At 39.7% G+C, this 24,868-nt stretch overlaps 1 protein-coding gene across 2 annotated transcripts in view; it reads left to right on the top strand.

The window, feature by feature from the left end:
- Positions 1-24,868, top strand: part of SDK1 (sidekick cell adhesion molecule 1) — a 646,346-nt gene that overhangs the window by 358,102 nt on the left and 263,376 nt on the right. For both annotated transcript variants that reach the window (XM_037910909.2, XM_043523779.1), the window contains exon 6: positions 4,155-4,288. In XM_037910909.2, the coding sequence (XP_037766837.1) occupies positions 4,155-4,288 (134 nt within the window). The remainder of the gene's footprint in view (positions 1-4,154; positions 4,289-24,868) is intronic.

The following is a 24,868-nucleotide window of genomic DNA, read 5'->3' as shown; positions in this document are numbered from 1 at the left end:
GAAATACAGATTTTCTGGAATTAATGTCTTGTAAAGAGGGTTTTGATGTTTGTATTAGCTGGATGGTAGCATTGGAAAAGAGGCTTTATCAAAGGCCTTTTTACTAAAATATTGCATTCTGGAGCTTGAACAGATGGCTCTGTTTTAAGCAGAGGCTGAATCAGGTTATTCTGTGGTTTCGGTTTTATTACTGCAATGATTTAGATTTCCAACATCTGTTTATCCACCAATCTGTTAACTAACAGTCTAGCAAAATATGACTTTCTGAAAATTAGTCCCTTACATTAAAAATTACTGTTTCTATCCATTGGTTGCGATTTTCTATGCAAAAATCCAACAGTTTAGTAATCTGAAGATTTCTTTGAGATATTTTGTTAAATGTTAAAAAAATCCCTTAGTAAATTTATCTTAAAATTTCCCTTGCCTTTCATTCCTGAACAGTGGCTATATGCTTATTACCCACTATTTTGGGAATTCTCAACCAATCACTTACACTAGTTAAATCAATAACAGCAAGGTAATTATGCATCACTCTTTCCAAAAGTGCTGCATCACCTATAAGGCTTTTGGCTACAACTGTAGCTGGTATTGGATCTGCCTGAAATGTATTCCAGTATTTAAAAATAATGTTCCTTATTGCTGTATCTTTTTGGAATAACTGCAATAGGAACAAATATAATATGCATGGTATTTAAAGATGCTATCATTACTATTTAATAGGAAATTTCTCTTTATCCTGTTTGCTTTATTAAATGCAGTATTGATTACATTTTATATCCTCATTCTGTAAATCTATGAAACATTTCCTTTGATTCAATTTCCAAGTCAATTAAGCTAATACAGTTCCATTCAACATGGAAAAATTGACCCACAGGGATATTTCCTATATCTTTTTTGAATACAAACTTTCAAATGTGATACAATGGGCCATATATGCAGCTGGTGTAGATTGGTGTAACTCAATTCTATGCAACGACACTGCTCCAAGTTACACCAGCTGAGGATCTGGCTCTCTGTCTTTATCAGGAGGTTGAGCTGTCAATAATTATGGGTATCTTTACAAATGGTTACTGTTATCTGTCTTCTGATTATAAAGTCAAAATGTCATGGATAAAATATAACAAACATAGCTTCTATTTAAACAGTCTTCCCACAGTTATTTTGTTCCTCGTTGTTCAGCATACAGCAGTTGGGAATACATGTTCCTTCCATTGCTGTCCCTTTTATGAAGAAGAACATTTCTCCAAAAATAAAATAATTGTGAGTTAATATTAATGGAACCAGACCATGCAAAAACACTATAAAAGGAAAACTCCTTACTGCTCTATTGGAGTGAGAATAACTCATAATGTTCACAGGCTATTTAAGTAATGTTAGTATGTAAACTTTTTCCATCTAACATAATCAATCATTTACACCTGCAAATGTTCCTTTAACATAGATGGAACAGAATTTTTTGCATTTGTTCACAATTTTGTTACATAATCGATAATAAGAAAAATCCAGGTCCCTTGATGGCATCTCAGAGAGTATTTCTAAAATGATAGGTTTTCCCAGGGGGTTTACTGAAAGCATAATATTGTAAAGAGAACATGTTAGATGATACTGTTGGGAACTCAGGCTTGTATCCTTTAAAAATTTTTTTGCTTATTTCACTTTCCTAGTCAATGGGACTACTACCAATACATCAGGTTAAGCACATGCACAAATCTCTGCAGACTCAAACCCTCAGTTGTGAAATCTTTTTTTCTAACAGCAATGTATTCATTATGATAGGATTCAATAGTTAGTTCATCAATGCCTTTGAAATATTGGGCTTGTGTTATGAGATAACCATTGATTAAAAAAAAACCCCGTTTGTTAACAATTGTAAAGTCCCATTTCATATCTTTGGCAACTGCTCTTTTGCTAACAATTACAGTATAATTTTCTAATTTATTTAAAGCTCTCTTCTACAGACAGTTTATGGGGTGGGTGGAATACACATTCCTCTGTCAGTGCCTATATATATAGCTTCTTAAAAAATCTGTGAAACTGTTAGTGCTAGGAGGTTTAGATTAAGATTTTTATTTTAATATGCCCTCTAACTTCTTCAGTCTGTGAACCTTGTGAAGTAGTGAGATAAATATTATTATTCCAATGTTACAAGTGAGGAAATCAAGACACAGAAGGATGAAGTGATTTGGCCAAGGTAACAAAGGGTTCCATTCTACCACTCTTACTTCTGCTGAATTATACCTTACTCCACAATGAGCCCCCATTACTTTCAATGAACTAGAGTGTGTCTTGTCCTACATAGCTGCACAGGGGAGTAAGATCCTTCCACTCCCACTAAACATACCCTCTGAAGCTGCACAGGACCAGTCCAGATAGCAGTTCTAACATAGCTGAAAGAGCAGAAGACTGCATGCATGATATTGCTTTATGATCAAGTGGACAGAGAGGGTCAGAAAGAGAGCATAAATATGTATCCCCACCCGTATGGGCTAGCCAGAACTGTTGGGGTACGCAGTGGGGATCAACAAAGTTACTTCCCTCTGAGTCTGGTGAGAAATTGTGCCCCCAACCCATATTCAGGGCTATGATTTATAGGTACCCTTGAGCCTAGTGGACTACTCAGAGTACTGTGACTATGGGTGGAAGATTTGGGCCCAATATTAGGAGTTTCTTGCTTCAAGTTCCATATTCAGATCACTAGACTTTTATGTTTTTATCAAATATGTTTTTATCTTTTATGTTTTTTTATCAAAGTCAACATAAAAATGACTGCTGCCTGACTCACAACTCTGCCATTATAATGCTATGGGATTCCTATTTAATTTTTATTTTATCTTTGAGCTTCTCATGTCCTCCTAAACCCTCTATTCCAGTGTTTCTCAACCTTTTTGATACCAGGGACCAGCTTGCTGCCTTCCTAAACTGTGTCAGGGAGATCTCAGGGACTGGCACTAGTCTACAGACTGGTTGTTGAGAAACACTGCCCTATCCACACTAAGACCGTATCATGTCAGTGCCTCTTAATGGCTCCAACCCTGGAAATCCAAAAAAAGACCCAATTCTGAACATGAAGTTTAATCTTCTAGGTGGCAGAATATTGTGCTCCTGTTATATGGTCAAATCAGAGTTCCTCGTCTTTTATAATTTGTGAATGTGGCATTCTGAATAGTTAATACGGCTGCCTTGCACCATTAGTGATAGCAGGGCTCGTGTTTGGTCTGTGTTGTCATTACAAACCAGATAAGGAGAACTTAACTTGTGGAAAGGAACAGATTGAATGGAGAGAATATATTTATTCCAAGCACTTAAATTTTTACATATTTGATTTATATTTTATCTAATACGCTCAAAAGATTATACAGCACACGTAAAATGCAAACATACTGATCTTACTGCAGTACAAATGATTAGCACTGTCTTACAAGGGAGTTTATGAAGACAACTGTTATGTAGCAGCTCTAAGAAAGAGTAAATTATATTAGACCATGACATTTATTGACTCCCCTAGGACTACACCACCACCTACTACAGAACAGTGCTGTGCTCTCATACCTGGTTTAGATTAAATAGTTTTGCTCTTTGCTACCTCTATATACATGTTTCTTCAGCTGAGCATGTTAATTAGTCTCTTGCTCTTTTTGTATCTGTAACTGAGATAATTATGCAGGCCATAAATATAGACTATTTATCTCCTGAAATTCTAGTGCCTCTGATTTTTAACTGAACTAGTTGCTCTTATTCCCAGAGTGCTGATCTTCTCACTTTCTGAGAAGGTTTTCAGTCAAACTGGATTTGCAGCAAAATGGTGTTTGCCAGGAGCATTGACCATAACTATATGGGTTACCTGTTCTAACTCTTTCTCTCATCATTCCTTAAATAACTATTTATTTTTTATATATCACTTATTGTAGTCTTCTATATTACTGGAAGCATCTTAAACAAGGAAGAGAAAGAGAAAAGGCTCAAACATCACAGACCCAAAAGTTCTTGAATCCTTCCTGTGGTTGTGTTTGAAGATAAAGTCTTGCTGTTGAGTTCCACGCATCTCTGTTTGAATGACCTTTGAATATTGTGTAGTCCTGCCAGCTTCTGTTCAGCTTATGCTTAGTTACTATCATTGTTCCTGTTTTAACATGATGCTTTGTTTTCCTAAACAGAGCTATAACACTGGAGAATCAGTTGGTGATCCTTGCAGCAGAAGCAACAGATGCAGGAGGTTACTATGTGCAAGCAGTCAATGAAAAAAATGGAGAGAACAAGACGAGTCCATTTCTTTATCTGAGTGTAGTGAGTGAGTATTGAAATCTCACCAAAATTGCTTTGGTATTGAGGTCACTGAAAATGTTCCCAAAGATCGGCATGCTGAAAAGAATTTACTAACAAAGAAATCCTGAAAGGAGCTATGCTTCTCCTGGGAGGTATGGAGCACACTCAACTCCCAGTAAAGTCAGTGGGAGTCCAACATTAACTGGTTTTACACAAGATTTGGGGTTTGGTATAGAAAGACCTCAGCCTGCTTGGTACCATGGCAAGCACACCATTAATAATCCTTTTTAATGTTTTATTAAAGATACAGAAAAGAAGGAAAAACAGTTAAAGCATTTGAACAAATATTAAGTAAGGCTTTCATTTTATCAACACCCCTTGTTCTCTTTCCCTTTAGCTAGAGGGAGTTTTTAGAAGGAAACCCTGCGTATTTGACAGTCTCTCAAATGGTATTAAAGATAATTACTGTCCTTTTAGGGAAAAGAGAAGAAGATAGTTGAGATGGGCTAGAGCTTCTGCTGTTGCTGCTGTTAAAGTCCAATCCCTTTTCCTAGAAGACAAAACCAAGACATAAAGCCACAAAAGGGGAGAGAGAAGAACAGTAAGGATAGTAAATGCAGCCTTTGTCTTTGGTGTTGACTCTCACTTTCAATCTCACGGCTGGAGAAACACAGGCGTAGAAAATGGCCATATTAGCCACTCTGAGACCTGGCAACTTGTACCAGTATTAGGCTATTTAGGGCATTGCAGTTAGCGGTTTCTTTATGAGCTGGTGAGGACATCTCTCAGGATTAGGACAAAGAAGGCCTGGGGTCCCAAGAGATGGTGGTGGTTGTTGTCAAGCTGTCTGGAGTGACTCAGGAGCATGAGTACCAACTTCAGGTCAAACTGTGAAGAAGCAGGGCACACACCCCAAATTGGTTGTGAGTTCTATACTTAGATTTCACCAAGTGTCAAGTGTGAATTCCTCAGGCACTATAACAGCTTTAACAGGGAGTCACAGACAGTCCCCTTGGAAACTCCAATTGATCTTACCACCTAGGTAAGCTTGCCTTTGTGAAAAATAGTCCTTTGCATCAAAAAGGGTTACTCCCTGTCCCAAAGGACCAGTCACTCACCCCAGGCATGATTTTAACATAGCCCTTGAGTTTTGTCAGAAGGCCTCTTTGTTTGGATTAATTCAATCTTTTTGTCTCAACTTTTGTACCTTTCCCCCTCAACATTTGTTGTTGTAGGTTTTTGTGACATTTTATGATCTTTGACTCACTTTTCACAGATGAGCTCACACTTAGGGTAAACTTGTAGATCCAGTTATCACAACAGGTCCTTCTGAACAATCAGCCAGTTGGTTTTGAACCATACCATACTAATCTGGGGATAAAGCTTGACCGCTTTCTGGCCTTTCAACAACAATTGAGAAGGTGTGTACTACTATCCAGTCAAGGGTCGCATTGCTCCACAGGCTTAAGTAATGGGGGGAAGAGGAAGGGGCAAGAAACTATCTCTGGCATACTTCTAAGATCTTTCATTTACCCTATCAATATTGCTTCTGTCTTATCTGGGTCGAGTCTCAACTCACTGTTATCAATAGCCTAAGGCTGGCCGCACTCTGAAAAGGTTGGCATAGCAACATGTGGATTGGATGAAAAAGAGGAACAGAGCTTTGTGTAATCTGCATCGTGATGATTGTGCAGCCCAAATTGCCACACCGTCTGCCCTATTTGCTTCACGCATGTATTAAACAAAAAGGTGCAAATCAATGAGTAGTTTCACCAGCTGTGGAAGTTTAAAACTCTAGTCAAGTTCCATATTCTCAGTTACTGTTTTCCCAACTTTGGACACCTGGAAAAAGTGCTGAATACCTACCTGCTGGAAATTGGGACCCTTTAAGATGTCAATTTGACCACCCAAAAACTGAGGCACACAAAATAGATATAATTAAAAATGTAGCCTAGAGGTCCAATCCAGCTCCCTTTCAAGTCAGTGGAAATATTTCCATTTATTTCGAGGGCAATTGATCAGGTCTTAGATGACAAAGGAGCAATTTATGAGCTCAGATACCACAATGGTGAGTGCTATGGAAATATCTATAATAAATTAAACAGAAATGGGACAGAATTGTGCAAATAATAGAAAACGTGCTTGATGGGCTAGTGACTGCTGGTCTTTTTGTTCTGAAGAGGTTTCATAGTCTTATCTCATAAAAGCTAGAGTGAATTATGATTGTATCCAACAGACAGCACGGTAAGAAAATGTCAGTTATATGTCAAATGCAACCTGAACCAAGAAGAAAAGGAGTACTTGTGGCACCTTAGAGACTAACCAGTTTATTTGAGCATGAGCTTTCGTGAGCTACAGCTCACTTCATCGGATGCATAGCATATCGTGGAAACTGCAGAAGACATTATATACACACAGAGACCATGAAACAAAACTTCCTCCCACCCCACTCCCCCGCTGGCAACAGCTTATCTAAAGTGATCATCAAGTAGAGCCATTTCCAGCACAAATCCAGGTTTTCTCACCCTTCCCCCCCCCACACACACACAAACTCAGGAGAATGAGTTTGTGTGTGTGGTTTTTGGAGGGGGGGGTGTGGGGGGGGGTGAGAAAACCTGGATTGGTGCTGGAGGTGACCCACCTTGATTATCATGCGCATTATAAAGAGGGGTTTCAAAGGGGGATGGGCTGTTGCCAGCAGGAGAGTGAGTTTGTATGTGTGTGGGGGGGGGGAGGGTGAGAAAACCTGGATTTGTGCTGGAAATGGCTCTACTTGATGATCACTTTAGATAAGCTGTTGCCAGCGGGGGAGTGGGGTGGGAGGAAGTTTTGTTTCATGGTCTCTGTGTGTATATAATGTCTTCTGCAGTTTCCACGATATGCTATGCATCCGATGAAGTGAGCTGTAGCTCACGAAAGCTCATGCTCAAATAAACTGGTTAGTCTCTAAGGTGCCACGAGTACTCCTTTTCTTTTTACGAATACAGACTAACACGGCTGTTACTCTGAAACCTGAACCAAGAAGTCATAGATTAGTCATCAATTTAAAATGTCTTATCTTCAACTGAAAAACCTATTTACAGAACTAATAAGTCGTGATTTTTATAAACTATGGTTTCTGAGTAGCAGCCGTATTAGTCTGTATTCGCAAAAAGAAAAGGAGTACTTGTGGCACCTTAGAGGCTAACAAATTTATTTGAGCATAAGCTTTCATGAGCTACAGCTCACTTCATCGGATGCATTCAGTGGAAAATACAGTGGGGAGATTTATATACAAAGAGAACATGAAACAATGGGTGTTACCATTCACACTGTAACCAGAGTGATCACTTAAGGTGAGCTATTACCCTCAGGAGAGCAGGGGGTGGGGGGAACCTTTTGTAGTGATAATCAAGGTGGGCCATTTCCAGCAGTTGACAAGAACGTCTGAGGAATAGTGGGGGGGGAGGGGGCGGGGGTTTGCCTAGAGGGATTCTCTATGTTTTGAATCTAATTACCCTGTAAGGTATTTACCATCCTGATTTTACAGAGGTGATTCTTTTTACTTTTTTTTCTATTAAAATTCTTCTTTTAAGAAACTGAATGCTTTTTCATTGTTCTTAAGATCCAAGGGTTTGGGTCTGTGGTCACCTATGCAAATTGGTGAGGATTTTTATCAAACCTTCCCCAGGAAGGTGGGTGCAAGGTTTTGGTGAGGATTTTGGGGGGAAAGACGTTTCCAAACGGGCTCTTTCCTAATAAAATAAAACCAGTTAGATGTTTGGTTGTGGCAGCGAAAGTCCAAGGGCAAAAGGTAAAATAGTTTGTACCTTGGGGAAGTTTTAACCTAAGCTGGTAAAAGTAAGCTTAGGAGGTTTTCATGCAGGTCCCCACATCTGTACCCTAGAGTTCAGAGTGGGGAAGGAACCTCAGACGTTCTTGTCAACTGCTGGAAATGGCCCACCTTGATTATCACTACAAAATGTCTTCCTCCCTCGCCCCCGCTCTCCTGCTGGTAATAGCTCACCTTAAGTGATCACTCTGGTTACAGTGTGTATGGTAACACCCATTGTTTCATGTTCTCTATGTATATAAAATCTCCCCACTGTATTTTCCACTGAATGCATCCGATGAAGTGAGCTGTAGCTCACGAAAGCTTATGCTCAAATAAATTTGTTAGTCTCTAAGGTGCCACAAGTACTCCTTTTCTTTTTATAAACTATGTATCCCAGCTTCTGTGTAAATCAAGGAGGAATTTTGGCTAGTAAAGCCTGGGAAATAGCAGTTTGTGTTCTGTTACCATTTCTGTCACTTGACTTGCTGTGTAAGTTTGGGTAGGTCATTTAAACTCTCTGATAAAGATCCTCAGCTGGCGTAAATTGGTGACTTCAACAGAGCTCTGTGTTGGAGTAAGGGTATAGCCCCAGTATGCTGCTGTTGCTATATCACTTTATACCAGTGATGGGGCCTCCCCAGTTAATATAGCAAGTATAATAACCAGCAGTCTGATGGGGTGTTGTGAGGCGTAATGTTTATAAAGCACTGAGCTCCTAGCATGGAAACACTATACTATTTAGATGGAAGTATTATTTTCATCATAAAAACTGTGGAACCTTGCATATGTGTGACTTCACCAGTGTCACATTACTGGTCAAGCTCCCCTGAAGGACAGTCACTAAGCTGCTGTTTGGACCCACACATTGGGCCCATGGGCTTTTTAAGCTCCCTTGGGTCTCAGTGGGCTCCAGCCACCATCTTTGGCCCATTTGGCACATTTCCTGCACAGAGACTCTGTCTGCTGTCCCTTTTTGGCCCTGTGGGCCAGCTGTGCTAGGCCCCAAAACCAGTGCTGAGCACCCTAAGATTCCCCAGTAACTTAAGCACATGATTTCCCGGAGCACCATTCTTGTGGACACTCTGGTTGATAGTTTACATCTTCAGGGACATGTGATACTTGAAGCAAATAGACACAAATTTGGCAAAAGGATTTCTAATACTTACTTTTTATTTTAGATAGCACAAGAGACAAAAAAACCATCCATGCAAAATAAGAAATATCTGCACACCGTTCTCTGCTTCAGTTTCCCCATGACTTGACTTTTCTTTGGGATTTGGTTAAGAGTCCTCTAGGGAGTCCAAGGTCCTTCCTCTTTCCATTCTCTTGTAAATGGCTTCTCCTTCAGAACATGGAGTCTCCTGTCTGACCCTGCAGCCAGCATCCTTCAGGTTGACTTTTCCAGCAATCAAAAAGCTTCCCTTTCCCTCAGGAAACATGTCCTTTATTCTTGTCCCCCAAATTTCTCAGCCTCTGTGGTTTTAAAGGGTTGTACCAACATCTTGGTTCCTTTGTTCCCCTCCTGGGGATTTTCTGCTCTTTCTCCTCGAGAGATCTGGAGAGAGCTGGTTTCACCTTGGCAACAGCCTCCCCATTGTTCTGCAAGGACCTGGTATATTCATCTGTTGATAGTCCTTAATGACTCTCATTCAAATATAGGCACTCAGTTGCCACTCCATCTTCTTAGCACAAGGAGTATCTATGGAAATAACTAATTTCTTGAGACCAAGTAGGAATATAACAGTAACTGAGTAAACTGATAGGTTTCAGAGTAGCAGCCATGTTAGTCTGTATCCGCAAAAAGAAAAGGAATACTTGTGGCACCTTAAAGACTAACAAATTTAGTTGAGCATAAGCTTTGGTAGCCTACATGCCACTTCATCGGATGCATGCAGTGGAAAATACAGTAGGATGATTTTATATACACAGAGAACATGAAACAATGGGTGTTACCATACATACTATAATGAGAGTGATCAGTTAAGGTGAACTATTACCAGCAGGAGAGAAAAAAAACCTTTTGTAGTGATAATCAAGATAGGCCATTTCCAGCAGCTGACAAGAATGTGTGAGGAACTGTGGGGGTTGGGGGGAGGGAAATAAACATGGGGAAATAGTTTTACTTTGTTTAATGACACAGCAACTCCCAGTCTTTATTCAAGCCTAATGTAATGGTGTCCAGTTTGCAAATTAATTCCAATTCGGCAATCTCTCACTGGAGTCTGTTTTTGAATTTTTTTTGTTGTAATATTGCAACTTTTAGGTCTGTAATCGAGTGACCCGAGAGATTGAAATGTTCTCCAACTGGTTTTTGAATGTTATAATTCTTGACGTCTGATTTGTGTCCATTTATTCTTTTACGTAGAGTCTGTCCAGTTTGACCAATGTACATGGTAGAGGGGCATTGCTGGCACATGATGGCATATATCACATTGGTAGATGTGTAGGTGAACGAGCCTCTGATAGTGGAAATAAATAACATACTTTTGATCTTATCAGACTTGGCAGAACAATTAAAGATAGAACTGTTCATTAAAGTAAGGCCATCACAAAACTCTGATGCTTTCTCCAGGGGCACACACTATGCACCCGAGCATAGTGAAGCTTGAAGCATCTTTCACATGTAACAAAAGCCAGCTGGAAGTACAGTGGTAAACAGGAAATTTCTCTGCAGTTTCTACCACTTATAGATGAAAGTAATTTGGAGTTTATGATGCTTCTTGATGAAATTACAGGTATTCTAGAACCCAAGCTTCATGAAAGGCAACTATAAGTAACTATCAAGCATTCTTACAACTACAGTACCGACCTGCTGAAGTGAAGAAACATATTGACAGAGCCAGAAGAGTACACAGAAGTCACCTACTACAGGACAGGCCCAACAAAGAAAATAACAGAACGCCACTAGCCATAACCTTCAGCCCCCAACTAAAACCTCTCCAATGCATCATCAAGGATCTACAGCCTATCCTGAAGGACGACCCATCACTCTCACAGATCTTGGGAGACAGGCCAGTCCTTGCTTACAGACAGCCCCCCAACCTGAAGCAAACACTTACCAGCAACCACACACCACACAACAAAAACACTAACCCAGGAACCTATCCTTGCAACAAAGCCCGTTGCCAACTCTGTCCACATAGCTATTCAGGGGACACCATCATAGGGCCTAATCACATCAGCCACGCTATCAGAGGCTCGTTCACCTTCACACCTACCAATGTGATATATGCCATCATGTGCCAGCAATGCCCCTCTGCCATGTACATTGGTCAAACTGGACAGACTCTACGTAAAAGAATAAATGGACACAAATCAGACGTCAAGAATTATAACATTCAAAAACCAGTTGGACCAGTTCAATCTCTCGGGTCACTCGATTACAGACCTAAAAGTTGCAATTCTTCAACAAAAAAACTTCAAAAACAGTCTCCAACGAGAGACTACTGAATTGGAATTAATTTGCAAACTGTATACAATTAACTTAGGCTTGAATCGAGACTGGGAGTGGATGTGTCATTACACAAAGTAAAACTATTTCCCCATGTTTATTCCCCCCCACCCCCCACATTTCCTCAGACATTCTTGTCAACTGCTGGAAATGGCCCACCTTGATTATCACTACAAAAGGTTTCCCCCCGCCCCCCCCACTCTCCTGCTGGTAATAGCTCACCTTAAGAGATCACTCTGATTACAGTGTCTATGGTCACACCCATTGTTTCATGTTCTCTATGTATATAAATCTCCCCACTGTATTTTCCACTGCATGCATCCAATGAAGTGAGCTGTAGCTCATGAAAGCTTATGCTCAAATAAATGTGTTAGTCTCTAAGGTGCCACAAGTACTCCTTTTCTTTTTGTGAATACAGACTAACACGGCTGCTACTCTGAAACCTATAAGTAACCAGGTTCACAAGAAGGTGTGATCCCCACATATGTAGTTGACTGAGGTTTCTGCTGTCAGTATATAATAAAATGACAAAGATGATAAAATAGTACTCTGTGGTATCACTTCAATAAAAAGGTGAGGTTCTGAGAATCCAAGCTATACTGAGATTTAGCTATTAACCTAAATAGAAAACTATAGATAATAAGAAACACTACACCAATATAACCCAGTCTAGGAACTTTAACAATGTGCAGTTATATTGTCAATTCTCTCCAAATATTTTATGAAAAATCAGAAAGAGCATAGCCCTGGTATATGAGTGAAAAGGCAAGATTGCAGAAGGTGGGCATATGTAAGCTGTTTTGACAGCATAGACACTGTTGGTTGAATTGCTTTTGCAGCACTAATCATCTGGAACTGCAATTCAGGACCTTGCTGCTGGACCTTCTTGTTAAGCTGTGAAATATTGAGGTGCATGTCATTTCAGTAGATATATTAGTAAATTAGATATTCTCAAGACCTAGTCAAACTGCTAGGAAATATAGAGCGTTCTGCAGACTTGGACATCTTTTTTTGATGCAGGCTTTGTAAAAACACAAAACAAGATTGATGAAAATTGTAAAAACCTTGCCAGCTAGCATTTCTGAAGAGTCAAAAGATAATAAAGACAATTATCATTTAATGAAGATAAATTTCCTCCCTGAGCATTGGGAGTGTAAAAAGGAAACCGTTGTGCAATTGGTAAGATTGGAATAGTTGGGGTCTAAAAATTATACTCCTGGCATGGTTGTATTGTAATTAATTTAAAATACAAGGATGTCATATTATCATTCCTAGCTTCCACTTGCAGTAAGAAGGTATATTATTCTGTGGTGGTAGTCACCTATCAGATGAAGCTAAATAGACCTAATTATCCCTGGCTGAAACCCATTTAATTATTCAATTAACTGTTATCAAAACACAAAATTTAAAAGACAAAAAATATTCAACTTCAGAACGGCAGGGTACTGATTTTTCCCCAAAAGTATTTGAACAATAAAATAAAAGGATCTTATTACAGTACAAGATGTCTAGGTCACTGTCAGAGTCCATGGAGATCAAATAACTATAAAAGGGTTTTTACACAATGAGCATAACATTTTAGAAATTAATTGTAACAAATGGAGGCAAGGTATTTATTTAGTTTTGGGGCCATATCTAGAGTCTTTTATCACATTCCTGTCCACACTTCATGGCACCCCAACCTCATCTTTCCTTATTTTCTTTTTATTTAGATAACTAAAAAAAACCTCTTATGACTTGTCTTAATTTCCTTGGCAAGAGCTAATTCTGGTTAACTTTTAGCAATTCTCACTTTTTTTCCTACCATTTTCTAAGCTCTGGGATGTAGCTTTTCTTTTCTGATCAATCCCTTCTTCCATTCCCTATAGGCATTCTGCTTACTTCTAATAATATTTTTGAGGTAGTTGTGCATCCAGCTGGGTCTGGAGCCTTTCCCTACAAGTTTTTTCCCCTTGTTTAGGATGCATTTATTTTTGAAATACTTCCCTCTATCAGTATTGTTAGGAAGATAAATCATTAGCAGGTCCCGAGTCGATATTTTCCTTTCAGGAAGGAAGCGTTCCTAAACCATAATTTCTCTTATTCACCATCAAAGTTTACTGCAAGCTAGAAGAGAGAATTCACTTAGAGGTTTTAATGTGAAGTAAAATCAACAGATGTTGAGGGTATAGAGGGGGGCGTTTGAAACATATTGTTGCATGAATTTTTCATAGCTAACTCCAGCATGTCAGGTGTAGGCAGAAAAAAGGAATTGGCCAGACCCTCCTGAGAACAGACATTTCTATTCTGAGGTCAAACTCAAGCAAGCTCTATGAACTTGTCACACTGTTTTTAGTCCTTGCCATGGGACTTTTACATTCACTTCGCCTCCATGGATTAGTTCTGCTGAAATAAAATTAATGCTTCAATAAGACATTTTTGTCTAAAGAAAAGGTACATGGGATGGAAGCTGAGAAGAGAAAATTACATTTCTGAGCAATGATTGTCCTTTATAAGCCGTCCATTCTGATCAAATGCGAGGAAAGTCCAGTATAGCCCAACTCTGGGTGCTCCATCAGCTGTTCCATTTTTATTTCTTTCTTGAAAATAATGCCATTTCATTTCCCCTCCTTTTCTTCACAATATTTAAAATTTCTCCTTGCCAAGGAGAATTTCCAGGAAGACTATCATTGTGATTGTTCCATCTTATCAGGCTGGTCTTTATGTGCCGTTCATTCTGAGAATTGATTGGCTACAACTTAAATAAATTTCAGAGGGAGGGCTAGATATTTTCTTAAAAGTCAAATATATATTTACAGTAATTGAAGTTATAAAAAAAAGATTCCATTCAAATGTTAAAGGTTTGACTTTTAAATCACAGAAACAAATATTAAAGTTGGACTATAGCTGATCAAAGCTAGGAATTTTAGCGAAGGCTGTTATCACTAATTTAACCCATTATAGCTACCTGGGATATTGAATCTGATATGTTGACATTGGACTACATCATATACATTAAATTGGAATAATGGTGTGCATTTAGGACATAATGGCAATCTTAAACTGCAAATTTCATGACTCCCTTTAGATTGTCATATCTTTTCCTGTAAGGAAAGCTTCCCTGCTTTTTAACAACAGCTGTATAGAAAATAAATTATGTATTACAAAGAATATATCATTAAAATATTGAAATAATAAATATTAGCTAATAATTATCTCTGGAAGTTTCATCTCTCTTCTGGCCTTATATTCTTTTAGTTGCCTTCCTTCCTGTAGAATAGAAGGCAAAGTGACAATCTTATGTCCCTCTGTTCCACTGCACTATTTTGGCAATGCTTCACCTTCCCAGCAGGTTGCATTCCACACATTTCACATCTGCTGTGCCTCCCTGGTCCAGATTGAAAACATCTCCCCTGCTGATTTGAACTTGAATTCCAGCTGACTTCACACCTGGAGACTGGTATTCAAGGTTCACACAGCATGAGGGGAAGGTGAGATTGAACTCCAGACCAAGGAATGAGGTAATGAGCAGATAAGATCAACTTATAACTACAGTGTTAATATTTTCAAAGCCAATGTCATTATTTTTGATAGTAGATAATATTTCTGCAATAAAAAAGGCAGGTGAAATTTCCTTTAAAGTGACAAAACAAAACCCCAAATCTTTGAAGTTTGAGAGTTTTCGATTTCTAAATCATCATAACAAAATATTGAAAAATCAGAAGCTGCATGTCTGTGAAATGTATCATTTTAAATATTATTACACTGGCAAATGTGTATCCAAATTGCAAGTTTTTCAAAATGACTACTCTGTTCTTGAATTGGGTGAGCCACTCTGTGCTTCTCACTGCTGCTGACTGTAATATGGAAAATAAGTGGGTGGAAGAGGAAACAATCCATCCCTTTTCTCCTAGATACAATCATAATAATAGGGGGCAGAGCCTCTCCCATTGTGCATTTTCATAGTTCCATTGACTTCAGTGGAGCTATGAAAATTTATACCCACTAGAGATCTGCCCCATAGTGTGTATAGATTATGCACATTGCTCAGCCAAATAACTGGCTTTGTTTTTTGAAAACCCAGCCCTTATTTTAACATGGGTTTATATTATATATTGAACTTTGTGAATGTAGATCTATATATCTAGCTATATAATACATATGTATAATATATCTAGGCTGTCACCGAAATCTTTTATTTATATCTGACACGTGCAATTAATCTCTCCCTCTCTCTAATCAGTTTTGCTATTACATTTATTGGAGTGATTTGTCTCCTATTTTTGCCACTGCTCTGTAAGTGATATGTGAAGTTAAGAGATTCTTAGAGGACACAAACAGGGAAAATAGAAAATTGAATTTACCTTCCAATCATTTTATGAAATGTGACATACATCAATTATACATGCCAGCTAGGGTAATGCCATGTTCATAGAATCATAGAATATCAGGATTGGAAGGGACCTCGGGAGGTCATCTAGTCCAACCCCCTGCTCAAAGCAGGACCGATCCCCAATTAAATCATCCCAGCCAGGGCTTTGTCAAGCCTGACCTTAAAAACTTCTAAGGAAGGAGATTCCACCACCTCCCTAGGTATTCTAAGGAAGGAGATTCCACCACCTCCCTAGGTGTACAAAGCATGATGATTTTCTGGAAGACCATCATAGCAGTAGTGCCAAAAAGCTTTTATCCACAGAAAAGTTTTATTATGATAGTGGACCTATAATTTGTAACTTACTGATGTGCCTAGAAAAAATATTTTAATTATGTTCTGCAAATTATGGTGAAAACATACCAAATGCCAAATGAATTAGGCTTGTATCAAAATCTTAAAAAGTACAGTCACTTCAGTGAGATATAGCATATACATTTTTATGTCAGTCAGGCCTTGAGATATAAGTAAATTCATACTACAGTTGTAGGGTTAATTTTTAAGAAGAAATTAAAAGCATGAAGAGTATATGAATGGGTAGAAGAGATGGGTAATTAATAATCCTGAGTCTCTTCAGAGATGGGATAAATTTCATGTGAAGTAACCAGATAGTCCTGTTCTAGGTACTGTACAACTCGCAAAATCTGTTTACATTTGGTTCTTAAGTATTTGGGTTAGGATACATAAGTTCAGATTCTCAGCTGTGGCTGAGGAGTGCTTGGCCTAGTTGAGGAAGGGGCAAAAAGATGGCTTAAAGCAATATTTGGCTCCCTGATCCTGGAGCCCTCTGGTCCCTAGCATAAATTAGAGTGGCTTTATTATAGCTTTTTTCTTGGACAGTCGCCCTGTACAGTAGCCAGGCTATGTGCATAGGCAGCTACTCGGGCAGCTCTATGCCACTCAAAAATCCCCTTAGTCTGGGGGATATCTTGTGCAGTCTGACTGCTGCGTCAGTTTCAGGGCAGCTTTGGATCATTAGAGTGGTGGAGAGCAGCTTGAGAACACTGGAGAACCAGGGCCATTGACCCTTGTAAATCAGTTTTATTTTTCATTCTGATAAAAATTGTTTTCATTTCATTATGCTGATTGGATGTTCAGAAAACCACAGATGCTGGAAATGGTAACAGGAAAAGGATTAACTCCTACATCCAAACTCACCAATTAATAGTAATAAAAGATGTATCATAACACCAAGAAACATACTCTGTTCTGCTTTCTACTGTGTTCTGCTCTGGTTAGATATATTTCAGTTAAACCATTGCAGTAATAAAGCTATTGACAAATAACTACTTGTCACCTTTCTACATAGGTCCAGCTATATCTCCTTGGAGTGTGAGATGTCACAGTAAAGCAGGGTCAGGCCAGGTTTTTAGGTGGATAGGAGACTTCCGAGAAACTTCTGTGTGCTGCAGAAAGTGATAATGATCATTGAAAAGGTGGCACTTTCATGACTATGTCGGTTTTGAACCAGTACACTAGCATGGCTTTAGAGGGCATTGGGCTGCTTGAAGATGGCAACTTTTTGATGGGAAATAAAGCTAAGTTCTTATCCACTTTTGATCATTCAAGCGCTCATGCCAATTTTTAGAAATCAGGAACTAACCTTAATATTCTGGACCAATTCCATCTTAAGTGTATTCTGCCTACCAAAAATCCCTTGTGTAGTTTCAGTTGGCTACATCATTACTTCATTTCCTAAACATTATGTGCTGTTAAAGAGCTGCAACCTTGCATCCCTGAATTGTCTGATTTTTTCCTGTGTAGGAAGTGATAACTATGTATACTTCAAGTTTGCAAAATACTTTGGGATCTTTGAAAAACTCTTTATATGCATTAGTATGTATATATATATATATAATTATTTCATTTATTGGAGTAGAGGGAGCCATTAAAACTGAATAACAATATCCCATGCTGACCATTTTCTGGGACTGTATGACTAACAACAAATAATTTAGAACTGTCAGTTTTTCTCAACAATGTATTCCCACCCAAATGATCAACATAAACTGAAAATTTTTAAACTCCCAGATAAGAGAACTTTATTAAACATGCTTTAGAAGCATTTATAAAATGTTTTTTAATCAAGATTTTATATTCTCACCTCTACCAAAGAGAAAAAGATGTTTTGGTTTATGTTTTTCTACATTGTTTGATTTTTGTTGTTGTTGTTGTTGTTGTTTTTTATTCTGTGAAGTCTAAGAAAGAATAGCTTCCGGAGTCCTACATATCAGTTTATCATCTTCTTTTTCTTCAACGCTTAGCTGAATGGTCTGCCATAGCAATCATTCCCCATTTGGTCCATTCCTGTGCAGCTGCAAGGGCTTAATGGGTCAGAAGTCCAACATCAGAACAGACTTGATGCATCCATGTGATAGGGGGTCTACCTCTAGGCTGCCTCTACCACTCAATTGGTGGAATTTTATCCCGGATGTTACAAGCTGCCCAGAGAATGGCAGTAGCCAGTACGTCTTGTGATATTCTGGTGACATGTCCAAAAAGCAGAAGATGCGGACGATGGCCCCAGTAGCCTCTAGACCGAAGCTACCATAAACGTCTGTGTTATAAATGAAGTCATTGCACTTTATGCCCAATATACGAACTTGGCGTTTTGTGTGGAAAGCCTCCAGCTTTGCCCAGTCTGAGTGGCAATAGTGTCCATGTTTCGCATTCGTATAGTGGTATGGAGAGGACACAGCTCAAATAGATCCTGAACTTGGTTGTCATGCTGAGATCGTCATGCTGCAGATGCTGTGATGCCAATTCGGTGAAGAACCTCTGTATCAGAGTTGGAGGAAACTGGTGAGTATAGAACCCAAATAGCAAAAGCTGGAGACTGCTTCAACTGTTTCATTATTCAAGGAGATTGGAGTCGTGGGAGGACCTGACATAGGTTTTGCAGCTTTGTCTTTGACCATGAACCATGGAGCCTAACCTTGGCCAACTCTGGCCTCGCGAAACCAGTCGTGGCTCTTTACTAGAAGAACAATGTCATCAGCATAGTCAAGGTGTGAGAGCAAGAGATCACTAATCTTAATGCCTATGGACCTAACGGCATGCTGCAATCTGAAATCGGTTGCCCGACAAAAGAGTTGAAGGCAGTGATGAGCTGCCAAAATCTTAACAACCAGTTCCTTCCTCACCCCACAAGGGGGTCGTGGCCCGCCCCCGCCCTCCGGGACTCCTGCCCCATCCAACCCCCCACGTTACTTGATGCCCCCCCGGGACCCCTGCCCCATCCACCCCCCACCCTTGTCCCCTGACTGCCACCAGAACTGGGCAGGAGGATCTTGTGGGCCACTATAGTGGGTGCCCACCCCAGCCCGCCCCTAAGAGCCAGAGGGACCTGCCAGGGAGCGAGGTGGGGAGTCCTGGCGGTGCTTACCTGGGGCGGCTCCCAGGAAGCACCCGGCAGGTCCCTCTGGCTCCTAGGGTGGGGGAACGTAGCTGGGGGGGAGCAGGGGGAGTGGTCGCTCCCCCCGATCACATCAAAAGGGACGCCTCAGGCGCCGACTCTGTGGGGGCTCCGGGGCTGGAGCCCCCGTGGGGGAAATTTGGTGGGTGCAGAGCACCCACCGGCAGCTCCCCTCTCCGCCCCGTGCCCAGCCCCAACTCACCTCCCCTCCGCCTCCTCCCCTGAACGCGCTGCCCTGCTCTGCTTCTCCGCCCCACCGGCTTCCCGCGAATCAGCTGTTCATGTGGGAAGCCTGGGGGGGCTGAGAAGCAAGCGGCGGCTTTGTGCTCAGGCCCATGGAGGCGGAGTTGAGCTGGGGTGGGGAGCGGTTGCCCTGCGGGGCCCCCCCCCCCCCGGGTTACCTGCTGCGACGCAGGCGGCCCTCCTTGTGTCCCCCACCCCCACCCCAGCTCACCTCCTCTCTGCCTCCTTGGGCCTGAGCGAGAAGCCGCCGCCTGATTCACAGGAAGCCGGGGGTAGGGGGTGGCGGTGGAGAAGCAGAGTGGGGTGGAGCGTAACTCAGGGGCGGAGGTGGAGCAGAGGTGAGCTGGGGCGGGGCGTGGGGCGGGGTGGGGAGCTGCCGGTGGGTGCTCTGCACCCACCAAATTTTCCCCGTGGGTGCTCCAGCCGGTTGTTAAACTTTTGGCCGGTTGTTAAATTTAGAAGCCCTTTTAGAACCGGTTGTCCCTCGCGAGACAACCGTTTCTAAAAGGGCTTCTAAATTTAACAACTGGTTCCAGCAAACTGGTGCGAACCGGCTCCAGCTCACCACTGGTTGCAGGGGCATAGACACAGCCCTGCCTGACATCAGATACTGATTTAAAAGATGCCAACATTCCAATTCCAGTTTACTCCCTTTGGATATTGCCTTCTGATCTTTTGTATGAGTCTTTCTACTCATCCAACCCATTAGAGTATGTAAGTAGCTAAGATGAATGATTAGAAAAATTTCTGTGTAATTTATACATTCTGATCATCTAACCTATATAAATCGGGAATTTCATCTATCTAAAGTTGCCGGGAAACAATGGAAGGTGCCTGCGCAATTTCAGATCTCATAAATTTCTAAAGGTATACATCAGGAGCCATATTTGCCTGTAATGTCAAAAATTCTAGAAGCTGTAGCCTTTTCTGTGAGATTTACTAAAGTTACACATTAACTTAGAATTGCTATTTTAAGAAGAGCTAATCACAATTATTTTCTTGTGGTATGAGGCTGCAACAGCTCTACGTGATTTTGTAATAAAATAAGATTATACGTGATCAGTTCTAGGAGTTATAGTATGAAACCATATAGGTATCTTGCTCAGCTTCTCAGTGATCTTCATGTCAAAATATAATCATCATGTAATTTCTTACAAATGAAAAGATGTAATTTAAAATGACATGTTCCAAGGATATGAACAGGGCTCACATGTTCAATCATCCAAAGTAAACAGTTTAGGAGATATTTGACAGCAAATAAGTTGAGGTTCTCTTTTTTATCTACCCCTGTATCAGAAAATTGCTTATAAGTCTCTCTCTTGTTTTATGCATATTTATTTCTTAGCAGAGTAGCTCAATATAATAAGCAGTCACTGAAAAATAGTTCTATTAATGAAGACTATGATATAGCTGAGAAACAGTATATTTTAAAAATCTACTGCTTTCCTCTTGCATTTTTGACAAACATAATCTGAAAAAAATAAACTCGTGAAAGATGAGGGATTATTATTGTAATAGATGTTCATGTTAAAGAGTTTCTTTTTAATCTTTAATCAATATAAAACACAGAACCAGAAAAGGAATAAGCCTGGAAAGTCTCTTTGTGTTCTGATGCCAGCACTATCATTCTGACAGCAGACCTATGTGCTGGGAGTATAATATTATTACTATTATTTTATTAGAACTGGATACATTCATGGAGGTTGAGTCCATTAATTAAGGAATGGTGTCCCTAGCCTCTGTTTGTCAAGAGGGTGGAGATGGATGGCAGGAGAGAGATCACTTGATCATTACCTGTTAGGTTCACTCCCTCTGGGACACCTGGAATTGGCCACTGTCGGTAGAGAGGATACTGGGCCGGATGGGCCTTTGGTCTGACCCAGTATGGCCAGTCTTATGTTCTTATGTTATTAACCATGTTTATTACAGTAGTGCTTAAAGGCCAACCAAGCATGATGCCCCAGTATGCTGGACACTGTACAAGTATATGTATTCAACTCTAAGCTATATAGGCAATGCCATGCAAAAAGGCAATATGAACATATTAAGGTTGCAAAGTCAAGCATTCATAAGATAGGAAGTGCCAGATTCAAGGTTGCCCATGGAATCTTAATTCTATCGTTTGTGCATATGCATTATGATACTACCTGTAACATGATCACATCCTATTTTTTTCAGTCGGACCTCTGCTTCATTCAGTTCACAACATGGACAGTGCTTAATGAATTAGTGAGGATTCTGTAGTGAGTGAAATTGTTGTCTGTAGGACTCTTACAGAAGTTGAAAAGTGTGCAGTAAATGAGACATGGAGAGAATGGATAGTCTTGTGGTTAAAGCATTTGATTGCAACCCAGGAGGAGAATCATAGAAATGTAGGACTGGAAGTCACCCTGTGAGGTCATCTAGTCCAGCCCCCTGTGCTGAGACAGGGCCAAGTATATCTAGACCACCCCTGACTAGTGTTCGTCTAACCCATTCTTAAAATCTCTGAAGACGGGGATTCCACAACCTTCTTTGGTAACCTATTTTAGTGCTTAACTATCCTTATAATTAGAAAGGTTTTCCTCATATTTAACCTAAATCTCTCTTGCTGCAGATTAACCCTTTACTTCTTGTCCTACCTTCAGTGGACATGGAGAAAAATTGATCACCATCCTGTTTCTTACAGCCTTTAACATATTTGAAGACTATTATCAGGTCCTCCCTGAGTCGTCTTTTCGGAAGATGAAACATGCCTGTTTTTTTAAATCTTTCCTTATAGGTCAAGTTTTCTAAACCTTTTATCATTTATTTTTTTGCTCTCATCTGGCCTTTCTTCAATTTCTCCACATCTTTCCTAAGTATGGCTCCCAGACATACTTTAGGAAACAGTACTCATGCTGAGGCCCCACCAGTGTGAGTAGAACAGAACATTTACCTCCTGTAAAATACATACAATACTTTTGTTAATATGCCTCAGAATGATGTTAGCCCTTTTTGCAACTGCATCACATTGTTGATTTGTATTCAGTTTGTAGTCCACTATAACCCACATCCTTTTCTGCAGTACTACTGCCTAGCTAGTTATTCACCATTTTGTAGTTGTGCATTTGATTTTCTTTTCCTTCCTAAGAGAGGTACTTTGCATTTGTGTTTATTGAATTTAATTTTTGTGAATTCAGACCAATTCTCCAATATGTTAAGATTATTTTAAATTCGAATCCTTTTCTCCAGAGCACTTGCAGTGCTCCCCACCTCCCCAGCCTGGAGTCATCTGCAAATTTTACAAGCATACTCTGCACTTCAGTAACCAATATTTTCATAATAACTTGAATAGTACTAAACCTATGACAGACTCCTGCAGTCCCCACTTGATAGGTCCTCCCAGCTGGACAGTGAACCATTGATAATTACTCTTTGAAAATGGCCTTTCAATCTGTTATGCATCCACCTTATATTAAAATTTCATCTAGACCACAGTTCCCTAGTAGCAAAAGTCTTACTAAAATCAAGATATACTATGTCTACAGCTTCCCTTTATCTACTAGGCCAATAACCCTATCAAAAAAGGGAATTAGTTAGTTTGGCATACTTTGTTCTTGACAAATCCATGTTGGCTATTACTTATCACCCTCTCATCCTCTAGGTGTTTACAAATTGATTTTTTAAATCAGATGTTCCAGTATCTTTCCAGATATTGAAGTTAGGCTGACTAATCTGTAATTCTACATGTCCTCTTTGTTCCCCCTTTTAAAAGAAATGTATTATGTTTGCCCTTCTCCAGTCCTCTGGAATTAAACATCTGTCTTCCATGAGTTATCGAAGGTAATCACTAATTGTTCCAAGATTGCTTCAGCTTCTTCCTTATGTATCCTAGGATGAAGTACATCAGGCTCTGCCAACTTGAATACTTATTTAAATATCCTTTAACCTGTTCTTTCCCTATTTTGGCTTGTGTTCCTTCCCCCTTGTTGTTAATATTAATTGTGTTAAGTATCTGGTCACAATTAACCCTTTTAGAGAAGATGGAAGCAAAATAGGCATTAAACACCTCGGCCTTCATGATGTCAACCATTATTAGCTCTCTTTTCCCTGCTAAGTAGTGGATGTATACTTTCCTTCATCTTTCTCTTGCTCCAAATGCATTTAAAGAACCTCTTCGTAGAGCCTCTTATGGACCTTGTTAGACATAACTCATTTTGTCCTTTAGCCTTTTTGATCTTGTCCTTGTACGTGTTTTTGAGGGTGCCTCTGACAACACGTATCCAGCAGTGCCTTCACCACTGAGTGGGTTTATCATGTATCCCTGTCAGTGATCATTTCACAGCTGTTAAAGAAGGTAATTGGTAGTGAGTGAATAAAGTTGCAGACGGTCTTTTCAAGGTGATTGCAAATATTAAATCAAGTCTTTAACAGATAGGTGAAAGGGTCTGTGAAACTGAGAAGAGAATATTCTGAAGATCATTGCAAAAAATTGGAATAGTTGCATTTGCTACTTATCTGCCATGCCTTTAGTCATCACAAAACACTGGGAAGCTTGGCAAATTGCAACAACATAAGACAAATGGGCCTACTGAAGAGGAGGAACCAACTATGTATCTGGGGTTTTTTTTAGATTGTAAATCCCTCTGGGCTGGGATTTTTTACGTGTAACAAATCTAGCTATGTACTTCGGTGTTTATTATCTCATGCTCATCATTAAGACTGAGCATCTACAGATCTGAATAGCCCGATGCACACCTATGATACTATACAATTAATAACAATCTTGGTTCTCTCCTCCTCTGCTATTCAAATCATAAGTGATTATGACAAATGCTCACTTCCACATAATCTCTGCTTCTGCAGCACAGCCAAGAATTACGATTGAGTGTATTTTAATTTTAATACAGGAAACTTTGTGTCACAATAAGAAAAGGCTATTTTGGCAATTTTATTTTAGCTAAGCATGCACTGCCTTTTTTTAGATTTTAGATTGGAAACTTAGAAGAGAACTTTCTATTGTGTGTTTATCATTTATTATCTTTTGTTTGACTGGAAGCAATTGGTTTGTTTAATAATTTAAGATTTCTTTTTTTTTTAAGAGAATTCTTCTCCTTATCTAAATTTTGTTGCACATTTTGTGAGTCCATTGTTGTGTTAAAAATCTAAAATGTATTGTTTCTTCAACTAAATGAATATTACATCATTTATGTCAATTTCCCTGGTAAATTTGATCCACAATTCTGTTTTTCTATTCAAGTAATATTTATTTTTAGTCATACTGCTTAGAGTTGTGTGCTTGCATTTGTC

The sequence above is a fragment of the Chelonia mydas genome, chromosome 10 (genome assembly GCF_015237465.2).
Source record: "Chelonia mydas isolate rCheMyd1 chromosome 10, rCheMyd1.pri.v2, whole genome shotgun sequence".
Taxonomy (NCBI): Eukaryota; Metazoa; Chordata; order Testudines; family Cheloniidae; genus Chelonia; species Chelonia mydas.
The sequence above is the reverse complement of the archived record's forward strand: the minus strand, read 5'-3'. Positions and strand labels throughout refer to the sequence as shown.